The 18,687-nt window shown below is 40.8% G+C and overlaps 2 protein-coding genes across 16 annotated transcripts in view; one reads left to right on the top strand and one right to left on the bottom strand.

Moving 5' to 3' along the window:
• Nucleotides 1-18,687, bottom strand: part of mafk (v-maf avian musculoaponeurotic fibrosarcoma oncogene homolog K) — a 47,837-nt gene that overhangs the window by 9,797 nt on the left and 19,353 nt on the right. For 7 of the 13 annotated variants that reach the window (XR_011354509.1, XR_011354507.1, XR_011354506.1 and 4 more), the window contains one exon: nt 1,393-1,463. Coding sequence is in view for 8 of the 13 variants with exons in the window: in XM_069928337.1 (XP_069784438.1) it covers nt 1,393-1,463 (71 nt within the window). In the remaining 5 variants the exon portion in view is untranslated. Of the gene's footprint in view, nt 1-1,392; nt 1,464-10,935; nt 11,149-11,174; nt 11,215-16,047; nt 16,242-16,340; nt 16,487-18,687 lie in introns of those variants that run through there. The other 6 variants (XR_011354508.1, XR_011354510.1, XM_069928343.1 and 3 more) reach the window with 6 other exon arrangements.
• Nucleotides 16,265-18,687, top strand: part of mettl4 (methyltransferase 4, N6-adenosine) — a 53,194-nt gene continuing 50,771 nt past the window's right edge. For 2 of the 3 annotated variants that reach the window (XM_069928336.1, XM_069928333.1), the window contains exons 1-2: nt 16,265-16,374; nt 17,260-17,324. The gene's annotated coding sequence lies outside the window, so the exon portion shown is untranslated. Of the gene's footprint in view, nt 16,375-16,988; nt 17,080-17,259; nt 17,325-18,687 lie in introns of all 3 variants that reach the window. The other variant, XM_069928335.1, reaches the window with a different exon arrangement.

The following is an 18,687-nucleotide window of genomic DNA, read 5'->3' as shown; positions in this document are numbered from 1 at the left end:
CATGCAAAACAAAGTTTTTCACTATTGATTCTCAGTACACAAGTGGCGCGCTTATTGCAAATCAGTTACTACACCAGCATCCCAGGTTTGAATCCGCTGCTGTCTGTTCTCCCCGTGACCGCGTGGGCTTCCATAGGGATGCTCCAGTTTCCTCGCACATTCCAAAGACATACGAGGTTAGTAGGTTAATTGGTCACATAAGTATATTTGGGCAGAGCACAGGCTTGTGGGCCAGTAGGGCCTATTCTCGTGCTATATCTAATTAAAGTGTAAAAGTTAAAATTAAATTAAATTAAATCTGAATGAATAAGAATGAACACAAAGGCAGGTGGCACATGAGAGTACAATAACATACATTCCATCCACCCTTGAATATCTGTCAATGTTCCTTCATTGTTTCTGGGTCTAAATCAGGACTGCCAACCTAACCACAATGATGAAGTACCCTTAACATACACTGGAAGGCCAATTTGGGATGTGTGATACACCACACATGTGAATGTACTCCATTGGTACTGTCAGGTATGGAGCTCTCTGCTTTTGTCCCAGTCACAATGCATGAATGTTGAAATCTGGTAATCTCTTGCATCTGCTACTCATCCTTCTTGATGCCAGAGTTTGGGGATTTCGACACAGGAGAAGATAAGAGACACACCACGAATAGGCAGTTTCAACATCTTCCATCTAATAAGATCATAGCTGATCTTTTTCTGCAATATTCTTTCCACCGCATGTATGTCCTTCTCAGGTAAGGAGACCAGACCAGGACCCACCACTCCAATCACATCATCACCAGAGACCTACTTAATTGGAGCAGGGCATCTCTGCACTTGTACTCGTATTCTCTTGCAATAAAGCCCAACATACTATTTGCCTTCCTAACTGATTGCTATATCTACATGTTAATTTTCAATGACTTATGCACAAGAATACTCAATCCCTCATACTACTCTCACTAATTAAAAAGCATTCTTTCCTTTCTCTTTCCTCTAATTAATATTCATCCACATTATGTTCCATTTGTCATGTCCTTGTCCATTCACTTAGTCTATCTCTATCAGAACCCTCTAACTACACTTGGGAGCTGTCCCAAAGCACTTCCCGAGAAGCCTCCGTGAGTTACTACAGTACCCACTGTAGATGGTAGCCATTACATCCATAGTGTGCTGGTGGTGGAGGGAGTGAATATTTTCCTCCCACAAACAATGAAGCATGGCTGGATGGAGATGTTAAAGTGTTCCACACACACTACTTTCCCAGTCACCAGATGAGACAAATGACTGTTGTCACAGTATTACTGAGTTTCACAGCATGGAAATAGGTCAGCTGACCAAGTTGTCTCCCTAAACTAATCCCAAGATAAGCCAGTTCAAATATAATAACTTTGCTCACCTTTAATGCTTTGTGTCCTTTAAAATTAGCCGTCATTACCGTCAACATCCAAAGCAGAATTGGAAAATGCACTGTGGGAATAAAGGAAACAAAAATATGCAAACGATTATTTAACTAGTTCATCAGTCAACAATATCTTAGCTTCACAAATGGAGCAACAAATATTTCGTGGCTGAGATAGTCTGTGTTGCAGAACAATTGCAGAGTCAATGTCCAAGCACTTCCACTCCCAATCATTAGATGCTCAGCATTCTCCAGAGCGGAACTGCAACTCACAGAGTAGGGAGGTTCCAGATTTGAGGTACTGAACACAGTTGGGTCAGTAGTTCTTTAACTGGCCTCAGATAACATCATCATCTCCAACAGAGCAGACTGTTTAATCAACATCTTATCCACTTGCTTGGTCACCATGCAAGTTTGGGAGGATGGTGGGTGAGGGTGGAACCACCAAGCATATATTCCAACCACTGTAGTCAAGAGCCAGAGCACAGTCCCAATATGATTGTAGACTATGCTCTTTGGAGTTCAGAAGCATGAGGGGGCATCTTACAGAGACATATAAAATTTTGAAAGGAATAGACAAGATAAAAGGAGAGAAGTTGTTTCCATTGACAGGAAAGAGTAGAACTGGGGGACAAAGCCTCAAGATTCAGAGGAGAAGATTTAAAGTAGAGAAAATTGCATCTGCAAGAGAATGGTGTATATGTGGAATTCTCTGCCCAAGGAAGGAATAAAGGCTGCCCAATTGAACGCTTTAAGACGCAGATAGATTTTTGAATGGTAAGGGAATTAAAGCAGGGATATAGGTGAAGCTGAGTCCACAGCCAGATCAGTCATGATCTACGGGAATGCCGGAGCAGACTCAACAGGGCAGATGGCTGACTCGTGCTCCTATTTCTTATGTTCTAATTACAAGATTAACACGTTCTGTATATGAAGGTGTGAGAGGAAACACACCCCAGGTCAAGACAAACATTTCTAGATTTTCTCCCTTGCAGTCCTATTGGACAACTACATGTCAAACCAGACTATATCAGCATAGAGTTAAAGACTCAATTCCACGTAGCACCTTTCACAAGGTCTAACTGTAAAGCACTTGGGACATCTCATGAATTACTATTGAAGTACAGTCAGATGTAAAGTGGGAAAATGCAACCAATTTATACACATAAAGAACCTTCCCAAGAAAAAGTAAGGCCATCCCCTCTCTGGTTGCCAATGGTTAGTAAGAAAAGGCTCTCTCTGGCTGACAGAGAACCTGAAGAGTACCAACCAGGTAGATATACTGATTAAAAGGATAACAATAAAACTAAACCAAAGCAAAACAGCGGCTGGAAAAGAGAGGGCTATATTTGAGGATTGATTTTGTATATATTTTCTTGGATTAGAGAGTCGAAAGTGGGGAAAGGGATGATTTAAGGAGACCCTTATCTTCATGACAAAGAGCAGACATTATGACACAAAGTAGTTGAGAAAACAGGCTAAAATGAAATAAGAGGATGAGAGTACTGTGATGCAATAATCAGGATGTGTTGTAGATAAGCTTCTCCCACAACTCTACATACAAATTTTGCAGTAAATGACCACATCCTGGATAACTGTGTGTGCACACGCATTCTGTTGACCCAACATTTTCCCCCACACAGACTCTACAGTGCATCACTGTATCTGTGTGTGCTGCTTGACATTTCTTGCCTGTGTTAACACCACTCAGCCAGATGACTTCCTGATGACCAATAGTTCAGGTGCATAAGGAGACTGCCCCCTCTCACCCATCCGCGTGCCCCCCCCCCCCACCCCACCCCGGAGACCTGAAATGTGAAGAAGGTATCAGTAGATTCCATGCAGTTACAAAGTTCCCCTAAAGTAAAATGTTTTCTGCTCTGTTTGACCCCATTGGATTGGGTGGAATGTCCATGACAGAGAAACACAAAGGCTGCAAGTGTTGGAAACAGAACCAAACAGAGTTGCTGGAGGAACTCAGCAGGTCAAGCAGCATCTACAAATAGAAATGTCAGTCAATGTTTCAGACTGGGACCCTTTATTGAAACTAAGATGGAAAAAAAAATGTGAAATTACATAAATAAAGGTGAAAAGAAGCTTGGGGGAGAATCCCCAAATGTGATCATGTTGGACAGAAGATCTAAGAGGCAGAGAGGAAGGTAGAGGGAAAAAACATTGGGAAGGGATGAAAGGGGGGTGAAGAAAGAGAAAAATATAGAGAAGAATAGGTAAATAAGAGATAGAAACAGTGGAACCAAATGGGGGTTACCTAAAATTGGAAAAATTAAAGTTTATGCCATTAAGTTTCAGGCTGTCCTGAAACAATATATGTTGTTCCTCAAGTTTACTTTGTCCCCACCCTGACAATGGATGAGTCTGAAGACATCTGTTCATATTCCTTTCTATCTAATTTTGTTATTGCAGATGTATGGCGTTTTTTAAATCCTACTAGTAGAGAATATTCTTCTATCTAATGTGCATTATTCTTATTCGAGGATTGATTATTTTTTAATTGACAATCAATTAATTTCCCTGACCAAATCATGGGAGTACCAAGGAATAGCTAGATATGACCACGCCCCAGTCATTCTGTCCTTGAATTTTTATATTTCCGCTACTAAAAAGCAATGGAGATTTGGTACACGGCTAATTACAAGATAAAATCGAACAAGGAAAGACCAGATTTAATTAATCAGATTAATCAAAATGATTTACAATTTGCTTGAAATAAAAATACAGAATTGTATAAGAGTAGAATTTAAAACTAAATTTGATGTTCTCTCTACTTATCCAATTGAACAGCAACTGTTAAGAAATAGAGGTCTTTTCTTATTGTCAATGGGAAAAATTTATTAAGTTACTAGCTGGATAATTAAAAGGAATCTCTGCTAAAAACAAATGATTCATATGAGTGATGATAATATGACAGCAGACTATTTTAAAATAAATGAGACCTTCAAAGAATTTTACTCTAGCCTTTATACCTCTGAATTTAATAATGATTATGCTTCATTGTCAGAGTTCCAAAATTGGTTGAATTTACCAATACTTCCCCAAGACAGACATGCAAGTTTGGAGAAACCTATTTTGTAGGAAATAGCTGTGGCTATTTCCTCATTACAGTCTGGTAAATCTCCAGGACAAGATGGTTTTCCTGAAGAATTTTATAAACCCTTCTCCAAACAGCTTGCATCCCACTTAGGTTTGGTGTTGGATAACTCATTTAGCGAAGAGATGCTGCCTTTGTCATTTAATGAGGCATGTATCTCTCTATTCTAAAAAAGGGAAAGAGCCAAGTGAATATATATATTATTAACCTATCTCATTAATTAATGTTGATATGAAGATTATATCTAAGGTTTTAGCATATTAATCATAAAATATTTTACCAATTATTATAGACTCAGACCAAACTGGTTTTATTAAAAATTGTTATTCTTGGTATAATATATATCGATTATTGAATGTGTTCTCTCATTAAATGCTATGTTACGGGTTATATTATATATTATTTTATATATAAATATGTCTTTAAAAGAGATAGATTGTGGGATTAGTGTAGATCACTTCACAGATACTTATAAAACACATCTCATTTAAAATGCCAGAGCTTTGCTCAAGCCAGACATCCAGGCTCCGAGTGCCTTTGCAAAGACAATGAAACTGCTTTGGAAGGAATTTTTAAAATGGACAGTCCAGGCTCAAGTGCTGAGAAAGACCTTTCAAAGATTGGGTTTGGAATTTTGAGAGTGGTTGTTTGGTTTTCACAAAAAAAAACAAACAGAAGAGAGAGAGAGGTCAGTTCTCTTAACACGACAAGCTGGCAGCTTGTTGAAAACCCCATTTTGAAGACGGGTTGTGAGTTCTGAGTTCAGCCTTTTCAAATCACTTGTAATCCTTACAAGAGGAAATGGCTGCTAGAGTGTTTCTCTTGAAATAAGGGAAACAAAAGGAACACTGTGGTGACCTGGAAGAAGAGGTTATCATTTGGAAAACCCATGATGGGGGCAAGTTACTTCGGCAAGACAGTGAAGTGACAGTTCGGAGGAAATCAGTTTGTGTGTGTTCAACGATCAACAAATCTCTCTCTGAACTTAACTAGAACCTTCCTAAGCAGTAACCATTTAGCTTTAAGCAACAGAGCCTGGTGAAAATTCATATGTTCAATTCTGTGCACAGTAGAAGAATTGCCTAATACCAGGGAACTTGGAGAAGTGAATGATTAAACTATTGAAGCAAAGAACTTTCCTGTGCATATACACATTACATACACATGCGCTTAGAATTAGAAGGGGGTTAAGTTAAGTTAATATTAGTAAGTTAAAGTTTGATCCAGTTTTTATGTTTAAAGAAAATTAAAAGCAACTTTTGTTTAAGTAACCATTTGTCTTGGTGAATTTCTATTGTTGCTGAGTTTTGGGGTCCTCTGGGGTCGTAACAGCTGAAAACCGTTTGATCAGGTGGAATGGGAGTATTTATTTGCTATATTAGGAAAATTCAATTTTGGTCCAGTTTTTATTATGGTAAATGGATTAAATTATTGCATTCATGCCCTACAGCATCAATTCACTCCAACGTATAACAATCGAAAAGGTTGTCTTAATAGAGGAATATGGCAGGGTTGCCCATTGTCCTTTGCTTTTTGATATAGTACTGTAACGATTAGCTGTTGCTCTCCGACAGTGTGGAGAATTTAAAGGTAGAATTAAAGGAGGAATTGAACATAATGTACCTGTATTACTTCATGCAGATGCCAAAATATTAATTTTTTTAAAATCAATTTATCCAGCTTTCAGGTTATAAATTAAATTTACATAAGAGTGAACTTTTACCCTCAAGAGGTGCTTTTGTAGGTTATTTCAATTTTATGTTTAAAATAGTGAAAGATAAATTCCAATATTTAGGAATTACAAATATGAAAAGTTACAAAGATTTGAGAAATTTTTTTGGTATTACTCAATAAAAATTTTTTTTAATTTTAAAAATCAGGTTGGTCACCTTATCTATTCCAATGATGGGTTATATTAATTCGATTAAAATGAATATTTTACCTAAATTTTTGTATCTCTTTCAAGCATTACCAATTTTTATTCCCAAATCTTTTTTCAGTTCACTTAATTTGATTATTTCTACTTACATAAGGCAGGGGAAGAAACCATGTATAAACAAAGCCCATCTTCCAAAGACTACAAGGAATGTATCACTTCCAGATTTTATTATTGAGCGATTAACATACATATAATTTTCTTTTATTATTACATTTGGATAAGTCAGTAAATCATGTTTTTGGGTTGAAATGGAACTGGAGTTCTCAAAAAAAAACTTCTCTGTTGGGAATTTTAGGATCCTTTTTACCATTTTCGTTTTCTACATTGACACACAATCCATTAATGAGAAATAGGTTGAGAATATGGGCTCAATTTAGAAAATTCTTTGGGCTTTAATGGTTTTTCCTTGGCTAGTACTATAATAGATAACCATATTTTTCAGCCGTCCTTGCTGATTTCAAGAAATGGCATAGATTAGGCATCCAAAGTTTTAACCATCTCTTTATTTGAGATAATTTTGCCTCTTCTGAACAATTATCAGCCAAATTTAATCTTTCTAACACATTTTTTAGATATTTACAAATTAGACACTTTGTTCAGTCTAAGCTTTCTGATTTCCCATGAATTTCAAATACTAATATTCTTGATCTATTTTTTAACTTACTGTTTTATTTTCATGGCTAGGATCAAGAATGATTGGAAACATTTTCAGATGAAGATTGGTACTCTATTGTACAATTTAATAGACTTTTCTTTCAGTAGGGTAAGGGTGGGGACATGGGAGGGGGGGATAAACACAGACTCTGTAAATTGTATGAATGTTGGAAGATTATACTGTTTGTTTGAATTTTGTGAGTCTATGAAAATCAAATTAAATATTAAAAAAGATTGGTACTCTGCTCTCAGCTTGATGAATGATTCCTCTTTTTGTGCAAGACATTTGCTTATTGCAATTTAAGGTGGTACACAAAACTCGTATGTCTAAACTTAAATGATCATGTTTTTATGCAAATATTGATCGACTATGTGAGAAATTTAAAAGTTTTGAAGCTTCACCGATGCATGTTTTGGGAATCCCCAAATTTAGAAAGATTCTGGAAAGACATTTTCCAAACTTTATCAACAGTTCTTAAGATTAATTTAGAACCTTGACTGTTAATTGCTCTGCTTGTTTTTTCGAGACCAAGATAAACCCATATCTGCATGTCAGGAAAAATGTTTAGCTTTTATCAAATGGGAAGATGATTCGTCCCCTACTCATACACAGTGGATATATGTTGGAAAAATTAGATATAATATTTAAGATAGAAAGTTTCAATTTATAAAGTTGTGGCGACCATTCTTAGAATTTTATTCTAATTGGAAGAATTAGGAATTATCGTGTGCTCCGGAGATACACTGTCCAATGTCCGGAGGTCACCACTGGATCCCCGTTTTTTGTTTTTATTTATTATACAAGGTAACCTTGCTTAGAGGGAGGAAGTAGATTTAGTTTTTTTTTCCTTTTCACTTCTCTTTATTTGGCTTAACTCAGCAAATGGGTTTAACATGGTTTTACAGATAAATTCAAATTATTGTTTATTAAGGAATTCTCAACTTATTTTCATCCTTTTTTTCTTTTTTTTGTCTGTTTACATGTATCCAAATGATTTGCTATGTGCTTTCTTTTCTAAAACTCTGTATATGTTAAACTCAATTAAAAATATTTTGAAAAGAAAAGGACATCTGTGTGGGAATGTTTGGGGAGTCAAAATAGTTGCTACCAGAAGCTCAAGTTTTAACCTATTGTGGTGTTCAGTGACCTCTATTCATAATCTCTGGTACAGAGATTAAGAAAACAGTCAAATCTCAGAATGAATTCCTGCTATTTTCAAAAACTACGAAGTACTTAACAAAACATCCTAAGGTCCTGCATGTACTAAAAAGGAAATTCTAAGCAAGGGGACAAAAAGGTTCCAGAAATCCTCTGCTTTGTTATTATACTCCACACATTCAAGTCCAAATACAAACCTGCACCAAGAACATATAGCCATGGCTCATAGGATAACAAACTCAGCTCAAGAGACAGACACAACTCCAGCCAAAATCCAGCGCTTGTTCTGAGGGAACACTTTGACTACTTCAGAGCAGGGTAAAGGGGGCCTGACATTGTGGGCGATTCTTACCACTCAACCATCACCAAAACAGATTTTCTGCTTGTTATATAATTTGTGGGAGCCAGGTGTGCTCACTTTGATTCTCTTTCTGACATTGCAACCAACTAGAGTTCAACAGTATTTCCAGGGCTTTGAAGTGATCAGGAGTACACTTAAGTTTATGAACAACAATACAGAAATACGAATATCTCTTTTAAATAGGCCACTTTAACACAACATATTGATACTGCCATATAAATGAATTATTTTATCAACCCTACATAACAGAACAGCATTTATTACTTTCATCCAGGTCGGAAGTGGCAGAACTCAGCATTATTCTCCTGATACTGCTTTGCTCTGAATGCCCACTCACTGTGTGTAATACAAAAGGGGCCTATCCAATTCAGACTAATCAAAGTTTTCCATATTTGGAATTGTCTTTCATTTGCTGAGAGAGCATTCTTCAGTAGGTGTGGTACTCCATTCAAGCAGTATTATCAGCAGATGTTACAATAAGGAATTAACAGAATTTAGCCCTCATCTTAAGGCAGGTTCTAGCTACTTCCCTTAAAAGGAGTTATCTTTCCCATTTTCATATAGCTATCTCATTACATCATTTTCTTTAAAGCATTCTACAGCTACTTATCCAAACTTATTAATAATTAACAAATACTTGCATCTTGTCACATACAATAATTCTTAGGAATGTTAACTTCACACTCAGCAAATATAATTCATTTTTAACAAATCTAAACTGGCCATCTGATTGTCTCCTATTTCTCTTTAAACATATTAACCAATATTCTCTTGAGTTATGGATTCTCAGCTCTTTCCCACAACAGAGATTTGATGAACAATCTGAGGAAGTTTGAGTCTCTGCCCCTCTGGTTACAAGAGGGAAACAATTTTTTGGTTGACTGGAGAAGTGGAATCCACACCAACAATTTAACTTTAGAGGAAGGCCACAGAGGGTCAATGTCAGGAGATGCTTCCACACAGAGGATGATTGATGTCCTTCGTCCTGGACCATGTTATACTGCAGTCAAGAAACTGCACCAATGCCTCTACGTCCTCAACAGCCCAAGGAAATTCATCATGTCCCCAGTTTCCCTTGCCAATTTTTATAGATGCCCCCTACAGAATATCTTGTCCAGATCTATTACAGTGGGAACTGCTCTGCCCAACACCACAAGGAAGTGCAGAGGATATGAACGCAGCTCAGGATGTCACATAAACCAATCTCCTCTCCAACAAGCCAGTCTTCCCTTCCTGCTACCTCACAAATGTAGCCAAAATTATAGAGGTCACATCCCATCCCGATCACACTCTACCCTCCCTTCAGTTTGGCAGAAGGCACACACCTGAAAACAGTCACCTCCAGATTCAAGGATAAATTCTTTCCTCCTGTTCTCAAGCTCCTGAATGGACCTCTCACTTGTAATACAATTCCTTGCACTGTTTTAACTGTACATTTCTCTTGAATAATTGTGTCTCATGTGACATTATACCATAAATCATAATAATTTGTTTTACTGTAGCACTATCTCTTGTACGATCACTTGTTTAGAGAGCAGATTTTTAAAAAACTTTTCACTGTATCTTGGTAAGTATGACATTAAACAATTCAACCCAATCAAGTTTGTGGCTCAAATTAAAACAGCTCAAGGCAGATCTAGTGCAAGTGGAACAAGATCAAGGGCTAATGGGCTCTTCTTGTTCCTACCCTTGCAAGGTGATGTTACACCATCCTCCAAAATCCATGCCTTCAAACTCTGAAGGGACTCAAAATGAAACTTTGTTGGTCACTATGTAAACAATGATTATTTATTACCAATTCCATTAGTTGAAGATGCAATTTAATTTACAAATACTTGTTCATCCAGGGGTTTTTTTTCCATAATATATGGCATGTAAATGTTACTGGCAAAGATCATTAACTCCCATTCCAACTGCCTTTCAGATATAAAGATATTACCAGTCCAGCCCAAGCTCATGCACAATTGCTCCTGCTTGCTGAGCATAAGACACACTAGCAAGGTAAGCCATTCAGCGCCCCTGTGTCTGCTCCACCATTCAATGAGATCAAAGCTTATCTTTACCTCCAAACTCTACATCCCTTAGTCATTGAGTCAAGCAGAGTGAACACAGGCCCCATGGCCCAAAATATGCCACTCACACTAGACCCACCTGCCTGTGTTGGGCCCATATTCCTCTAAACTCATGTATCCATCCAAATTTTTCTTAAACATTGCAATAATACCTGTCTCAACAACCTCCTCTGGAAACCCATTCCACACACACACAACTCCCTAAATGTTACCTCTCCGGTTCCTGTTAAATCTCTTTCCCCTCACCTTAAACCCGTGTCCTCTGGTTATCTGATCTATTCTTCTCATGATTTTTGTACCTCTCTGAGGATCATCCCATATTCTGAGGAATAAAGCCCTAGCCTGCTCAACCTCTCCCTGTAGATCAGACTCCCACACGTCCTGGTAACATCCCTGTAAATCTTCCCCAGCTTGATTCCTTTAAAATACAGAATTCGATTAATTTCTGTCTTGAGCCTCAAGACCATGTTTAGTAGAGAAATCACCAAAATTCACGAGACTTTGGGTGACAAAGTTTCTTGGTAACCAACATTTTCAAATGGTCAACAATGGCATCTGTAGCAGCATTAGTTACCTCACTCTTATTCAACCAATAGAATTGACTGAAATTTCTTGCAGAAATAGTCCTTTGGCATAATTCTAGAAGTGTCATGAATCCAAATATCTTTGTTATTGCATCAATGAACGTCATTATTTGCTACTTGGAGTTGCTTGTTCAATGTACTTAGTTTCTCAAAAATGTCTGTCAAGTAACTCACGTAAGCTTTGCCATCTGCTGTTAGCAAGAGCTTCATTTCAAGTTTATCCGCTTCATTTCAAGTTTATCCTTCAACAACTCACTGAGGAGATCAAACAGTTCCATAAACCTTTTGAAGCAGTTTCCCTTTGACAACCACCTTACTTCAGTGTGAAGCAATAATCTCACATGTTCTGCATTTTTATCGACACAAATCTGCTTAAACAGATGCTCACATTGAGCATTAGCTTTGATGGTATTGATGCACGATCACAGAATGCAGCATCTCGTGTAGAACACTCAGTGGATAACACAACGCACAACCAACATGTTTCATCCTTCATTAATTTTAAACATCCTTTTTTTTTAACCCATCATAGTAGGTGCACCATCCGCAGCACAAGATACAATATTTCCTTTTGGTATTTCATTCTCATCCAAATTAGTTTTGAGCTTGCTGTAGATATCAACTGTAGTAGTGGTTGTTTCTAAAGATTCACAAAACAGCATCTCTTCTTGAAATTCTTCCTGATCAATATATCGCATGTATACCAATAACAGAGCCTGACTATCCCATACAGTAGATTCATCCAGTTGTATTGAGATCTTTCATGATTACAACTTCTCAATAAGCTGTTTTTCAACATCATCACCCATGTCATCTATTCTGTTGTAGACAGTGCTCTTAAACAATGGCATTGCTTGGACATCTTTGTCATCCTTTCGCAGAACTGTTTTGAGAAACAATGATATTGCGGGTTTAATCAGTTCCTCCATGATTGTATGATTTTTCCCACGTTTTGCTATCAGCAGAGAAATTTTATGAATAGCTTCAAGGGTTCACAAAGATACATACAGATACAGGTCTCACTCACTACTGAACTGAAAAAGTAAAGGGATATGTACAGAGACATGAATTGTTGAGATCATTTGGAATCCTCATTGCCAATGAGATAAATTGGAATGGATGATAATAAGACCAGTCAAAAAATATAATTATAATGTTAACCAAGGATAACAACAATTAAATAAGAGAAACATCAGAAGAGCAAAAACACATTATGAAAAAAAGAACAAAGTGATTTTACTTGGAAGTTACCACAATTGTGTTGTACTGACTGTGTTGTCAAGGCACATCTTTCACACCAACATAACGTTTATTTTTTCAAACCAACTTTTTAATTATTTCCCAAAATATTCCTACGCCCACTAAATATTCTTAAGCCCCACACTCCACCGGTGGGATGTATGCTCCACCCTGAGAATCTATGCATTAAACTCTTATTATTGCAGTTCTTTCGAAGATCTCAGGGCAGTAGCTGCAGAAGCAGGCGTCCTGTGGCTGGGAAAAATAGCACAACAAAAGGTCTTCAGACAATGTCACTGTGTCTCAGCTGTCTGGATCTTGACACTTCTTCCCAAGCCAATGGTCTCAACACATAATGAGGCAACGTCTCAAGTCAGGCAGACAGCTTGTTGACACTTCCACCTGGCGTTTTTACCATCGGTGTTAGAGAGTCAATGCACATAGGTGCCTGCCACCCTGTCCATTCTCGGGAAACGCCTTGGCTGACCATCGTTAATGGCTGTGACAGTTGGCTGAAAATCTACAAGCCTTCTAAATGATTGGGATCAGCTATCCCAACGTAAATATTTGGTGGACATAGGATCAGAGGTTACACAACCGGTTTCGATATGTTATCCTACCCCTAACCTCCAACTCACAGCAGTCAATAGTTCCAACATATGGCACCAAAAAAACGATGTTCAGTTCAAGGGGAACATTTATACATAGCCTTTTAATATCACGGCAGTGTCACAACCGCTACTCAGGGCCGATTTCCTTCGAGCTCATTCATTCATGGTGGATTTAAAAGGGCTTTGGCTGGTGAATAGTACCACCTTACAAGCTATTTACCTGGCAAAATCACATGTTCCTGCTCTATGCCTTCAAGCCCTGCGTAAGACTGTTGATAAGTTCTCTAGACTTGAAGTTTCCTGAAATTACAACTCTGTAGTTTTTGACCCCCCCCCCCCAACCATGAAACATGGAGTAACTCACCATATTTCTACTAAGGGTCTTTCCATTCATGCTAAGTCACGTTGCTTGCCTTCAGAGAAACTGCAATTAGCTGAACAAGAATTCCACAAAATGAAAGAGCCTGACAGCACCTCGATAACCTAGTGGAAGGATGTGCAAATTGATGTCGACGCAGCCTGCTCTTTGGCGACGTGTCAATGTCATCCACCGCCAGTGGTTCCAGCTTCGTGGTGATGTTGCATTTTTTATTCTGTCCACAGTCTTTCTCGACCGTTCATCTGATTTCAGACAGATTTGTTTGGCATGGACTGAAGAAAGACGTCATGCAAATGGCCAGATCTTGTGTAGCTGGTTAAAAAGTCCATCAGCATACGAAAGCACCTCTACAACCCTTCTCACCGGTAACTTGTCGCTTCGACCATGTGCATGTGGACATTGTGGGGCCAATTCCAGTTTCTCGAGGCTACCACTATCTCTTCACAGTGATCAATTGGTTTACAAGATGGCCTGAGGTAGTCCCCATAGCTGATGCTCCTACGGACTCTTGTGCACGAACATTCCTTAATTCCTGGGTGACTCTCTTTGGCCTACTGACAGAGGACCTCAATTTACATCTTCATTAAGGATGGCTTTATCTCAGCTGCTTGGCTCCAGGCTTCATCAGACAAGGACTTATCATCCACAGTCCAATGGGATTGTTGAACGATTCCATCGTCACCTTAAATCAGCCTTAATGGCCCGTGTGGACGGTCCCAACTGGGCAGACGAATTACCATGGGTATTGCTCGGCATTAGGACAATTCCAAAAGAGGATCTTCACACTTCGTCTGCAGAGCTTGCACGCCTTTGATGGTCCCAGGGGAATTCGTTCAACACGGATCCAATAAAGATAGAGATTCCAAAGAGCTGCTGATCAGACTAAGAGATACCATAGGCAAATTATCCCCTGTATCACCATCATCACATGGTAACCATGTTTCTTTTCTACCACACGAACTGAAGGACTGTGAATACGTTTGTATGTAGAGGAACACATGCGACAGCCTTTGCAGGCGCCATATGGGGGACCATACAGAGTGATAAGACAAATGAGGTCAACCTGCATTTTGGACATTGCCGGGCAGCCTCTGTCATTCACAATTGACAAACTCAAAACTGCCCATTCTGACAAAACTGTCCCTTTTCAACAGCCAGCAGTCCAACGCAAGAGTCGACCTCCCAAAAAGCTACCAGCTGATAGTGCCGGATGTTGTGGGGGGGGGGGGTGGGGGGGCGGAGGGGTGTAGCAGCAATATAGATAAACTATAACTCCCAGAAGTCTAGTGAACCGTCACAGGATGTCATAAAGTGGCGTGCGCGGTTCAGTGTTTTAAAAGAATACGTGCGCGACTTGAGTAAATGAGTTCTGATTTACCTGCAACTGTGTGTGTCATTATTTTGCGTTCATCAGCCACCACATTTTCAGTGGCTACACCAATTTAAACATACAGCATTGCAACAGAGCCCTTCGGCCCCTAAGTCCATACTGCCCAAATACACCCAATTTACTTACACTCCTTGTATGTTTGGAAGGGAGCAGCTGGAAGAAACCCACACAGATGCAGGGAGAATGCACAAACTCCTTACAGTGTTGGATTTGAACCAGGGTTGCTGGTGCTGTAACAGCGTTGTGCTAACTGCTATGGCAACCGTGTGGTCACCATTTGCTTGATTTGACTCTGATTGTAACCAAGCAAATCTGCAGGTGCTGGGGTCCAGTGCAATACACACAAGTACTGAAGAAACTCAGCAGGTCATGCAGCATCCATAAAAAGTAAAAGGCAGTTGATATTGATTGCCTTTCACTTTCCATGGATGCCTCATGACCTGTTGAGCTTCTCCTCCACTGTGTGTACTGCCTTTTGAATTGCTTGTGATTACTGTTCATGAACTACAGAGACAGGTTCAATAGGTTGTATATGGATGACGGGTCCTTCATATAATAGCTGTACAAGGCATTGGTGAGTTCACATTTGGGGTAATTGTGTACACCCCTGCTCACTCTCCTACAAGGGTGGAGGTGCAAAGGAGAGTCACACAGATGTTGTCAGGATTGGTAGACTTGAGTTAGAGGAAAAGCCTGGGTGGGCAGGGACATTTCTCTGGGGAGCGGGACCTTTTCGAGACGCGTGGTCGTGAGGGGGATGGAGGTTCACTGTCTTCTTCCCAGGGTAGGAGAGTGTAGAGCTGAAGGCCTAGATTTAAGGTGGTGGGTGGGGGCAACATTTTCCGAGGGCAGCGAGTACATAGAGTGAGCTGCGGGTGGCAGGCTGAGGGACGTTTGGATGGGCAGGGAACGGGCCCAAGGCTGAGAGGCCCGTTTCCCTGCTGTTGAACTACAACCCCCAAGCCCCTCTGCGAGGTTCCCTGTCAAGACAGAGCTCGACCCCCTACCCCCCCCCCCCCCCCCCCCCCCCCCAATCCTTCGCCACCGCCCTCTCGGATCGAATGACCTCGCCCAACATTCGGCCTCATTGGAGCAAGGTGATGTGGAGGAGCTGCCTCCCGCCTCGCTCCACCTGCCCGAGGACCCCCAACTTGCCTTTGGAACAGCGGAGAAGCGAGTGGCCCGAACCGGGAGACGGGTCCAGGCCCAGCCTAACCACGCAGCCTGCTCGGCGCCGAGCTCAAAGCGCAGGGCGCGGTGCCGCCGGAGCCGGGGACCGAGCTGCTGCAGCTGCCGCCCGCCATCCCAACCGCGCGCGCGCGGCCGGTCGCCCTGGAAACGCGGGTCGCGAATGGAATCGCGGGCAGGGCGCACGGTCGCCAGGGGAACGGGCGCGCGCCGGCGGGGCTGGGTGGGGGGAAGAGGAAATCGCGGCGCCGCAGGCTTGCCTTCTCCCTCCACACACGCAGCCCGGCCGCCTGGGTATGTCCGTTCTCGTCCTTCCTTTCATGATCTTGGTCACTGGCCGCCAAGGACTCCCCCTCCCCCTCCCTCACAGCGCAGGCCCCGGGGAGGCCGCCTTCCCAGCGCTTCCACTTGCAGGATCTGGGGACTTTTGTTTTATTTCGTTTGCGTGAACGAATGTAATAGATCTCGGTTACTCACTGGAGGAACTCCACCCAAAAATACTGCTCAGTGCCCGTCCTTCACTTGGCACTCAAGGGTGGCCATTCCAAGGGGTCAGAGGTTACCATACAGATGGGGGTCTTAAACTGTATTGCAAAAACAAGCCCTCCATAGATGGAGGGCATAGTTTACTCTATGGAATGGCCACCCCTCACTTGCTTCACCGAATTACATCCTGCTGCCTCTCTCTCTCCCCCACCTTCCTTATTCGGCCTTCTCGCCTGAAGAGCTCAGGTCCAAAGCTTCCCCTGCCCGTTGCTTCCTGTGGATGCTGCGCAGCCGGATGGGTTTCTCCATCACCCCCCCGCCCCACCACCACCCTCCCGTGCGCCGCGGTCGACCCCAGCATCTGCAGGTTGTCTTGTTTAACTCCTCATGCTGCCCCTCATCTCTCTCATTGTTCTGCCTAGGTTACCTTTGGATGTACTCAAGGTTCTGTCTCAACCGTGCCATGGGCTTGCAAAATCCTTACGGCTTTGAATTCCTTCTTGAATGAATGAGGTCATGAGAGTTTATTGTCAAATACGCAATGGAAGTCTGACTTGCTGCAGCTTCCCAGTTATGACAAGCACATCACAAATATAATTAAGACACCGCAAAGAAAAAAAATTAATATTCTATCATGATAAAGGGTCCCAATCAGAACATTGACTGATCATATTGTTCTCTCTCTCTCCATAGATGCTGCCTGACCTACTGAGTACCTCCAGCTTCTCTTTATTCACTCAAGATTCCAGCATCTGCAGGTTTTGTATTTCTCGAATATATTTTTGCGTTGTTAGCTGAGTGCACAATAAAATGTGTTCTGTCATTACGACACACTACAGAACATGCATTGATGGTGAGGGCAAGGACATTTAAGGGAGATATGCAGGGCTCAGAGTTGTGCCTGGAATGGGCTGGAAGAGAGTGTTGGAAGCAGATACAACAGCACCATTTAAGAGGTTTCCAGATAGACACAAATCTGAGGTAGATGGAAGGATGGCTAGCAGGTGGAAGCAGATGAGTGTTAGTTGAAATTGGGCACCATGTTCAGCAGACATGGGCCGAAGGGCCAGTTCCTTTGCTGAACTGTTCTATGGTAGACGATTCGTTGGCATTCTTGCAGAAGTTTTCAGATTCAGGTGATACAGGGAGGTTCAAGAGCCTGAAAATTGACTGTTCTTGAAGCTAGGGGTGCTGGCCTGTGGTAACTGTGAGAAGCCTAACTATAAAGAAAGATCAAACGTGGCTGACACATTGACTTCATCCATATTTTAGAAACCAAGAACATTTAATGGAAAAAGAAAAACTATGGAAGGTGAAATAAAAGCAAAGCATGCAGAAGCTTAGCACATCAGGCAGTCTGTGCAATTAGATGCAAGTACACAGCTATCAAGTTTAAATGTCCACAGTTTTTAAGGTCTGTTTAAGAAACATTTAGACAGATTGGATAGGATAGGTTTAGAGGGATATGGACTAAATGCAGGAATGTGGATACGAGATTGGGTGGGACGTTGCTCTGAAGGTCCTGTTTCCACACTACATGACTACAACTTTTATTGAGCTATTCTGCAAACCACAATTTATCAAACCTCACACCCATAACATTCCCCATTGCCTTGCAATGTGTCATGATGTTTACAGATTGGAAATTGGGAACTATCTGAATGCACACAGAGGAGTGGGGGAGGGGAGGAGGTTGCGTCTCTACAATCTGTCCATTTAACACAAAACAGAAACTTGCACATATTACCAGCTACACCAACAAAACTGAGTGATAGAAAGTTTGAGCCAAACAAGGCATCACCTTGTTTCCTGAGGACTCATATTAGACACTGTAATCTAAACTAGGCCACAAATAACTAGCACCAAGTAAACAACCTACAATAAAAGCAAGGCAAACTGCAATTTATGTGTTATTCAGATGGATAATGTGGATCACGAATTCTACAAGTAGTTCATAAATCATTAATCTACCCACTTCTGACACAAGTGGCATGGGTAAACTTGCCCTGAAGTTTGCACCATATCCATTTGGTTCCTCCTATGTAAATGACAAACTAATCAGAAACTCAGGGCTTATTTTTCATTACATTTAGGAAGTGCCATATTTGCACCCACACCTCC

The sequence above is a fragment of the Narcine bancroftii genome, chromosome 3 (assembly GCF_036971445.1).
Source record: "Narcine bancroftii isolate sNarBan1 chromosome 3, sNarBan1.hap1, whole genome shotgun sequence".
NCBI lineage: Eukaryota > Metazoa > Chordata > Chondrichthyes > Torpediniformes > Narcinidae > Narcine > Narcine bancroftii.
This window is presented reverse-complemented; position numbering and strand designations above follow the sequence as displayed.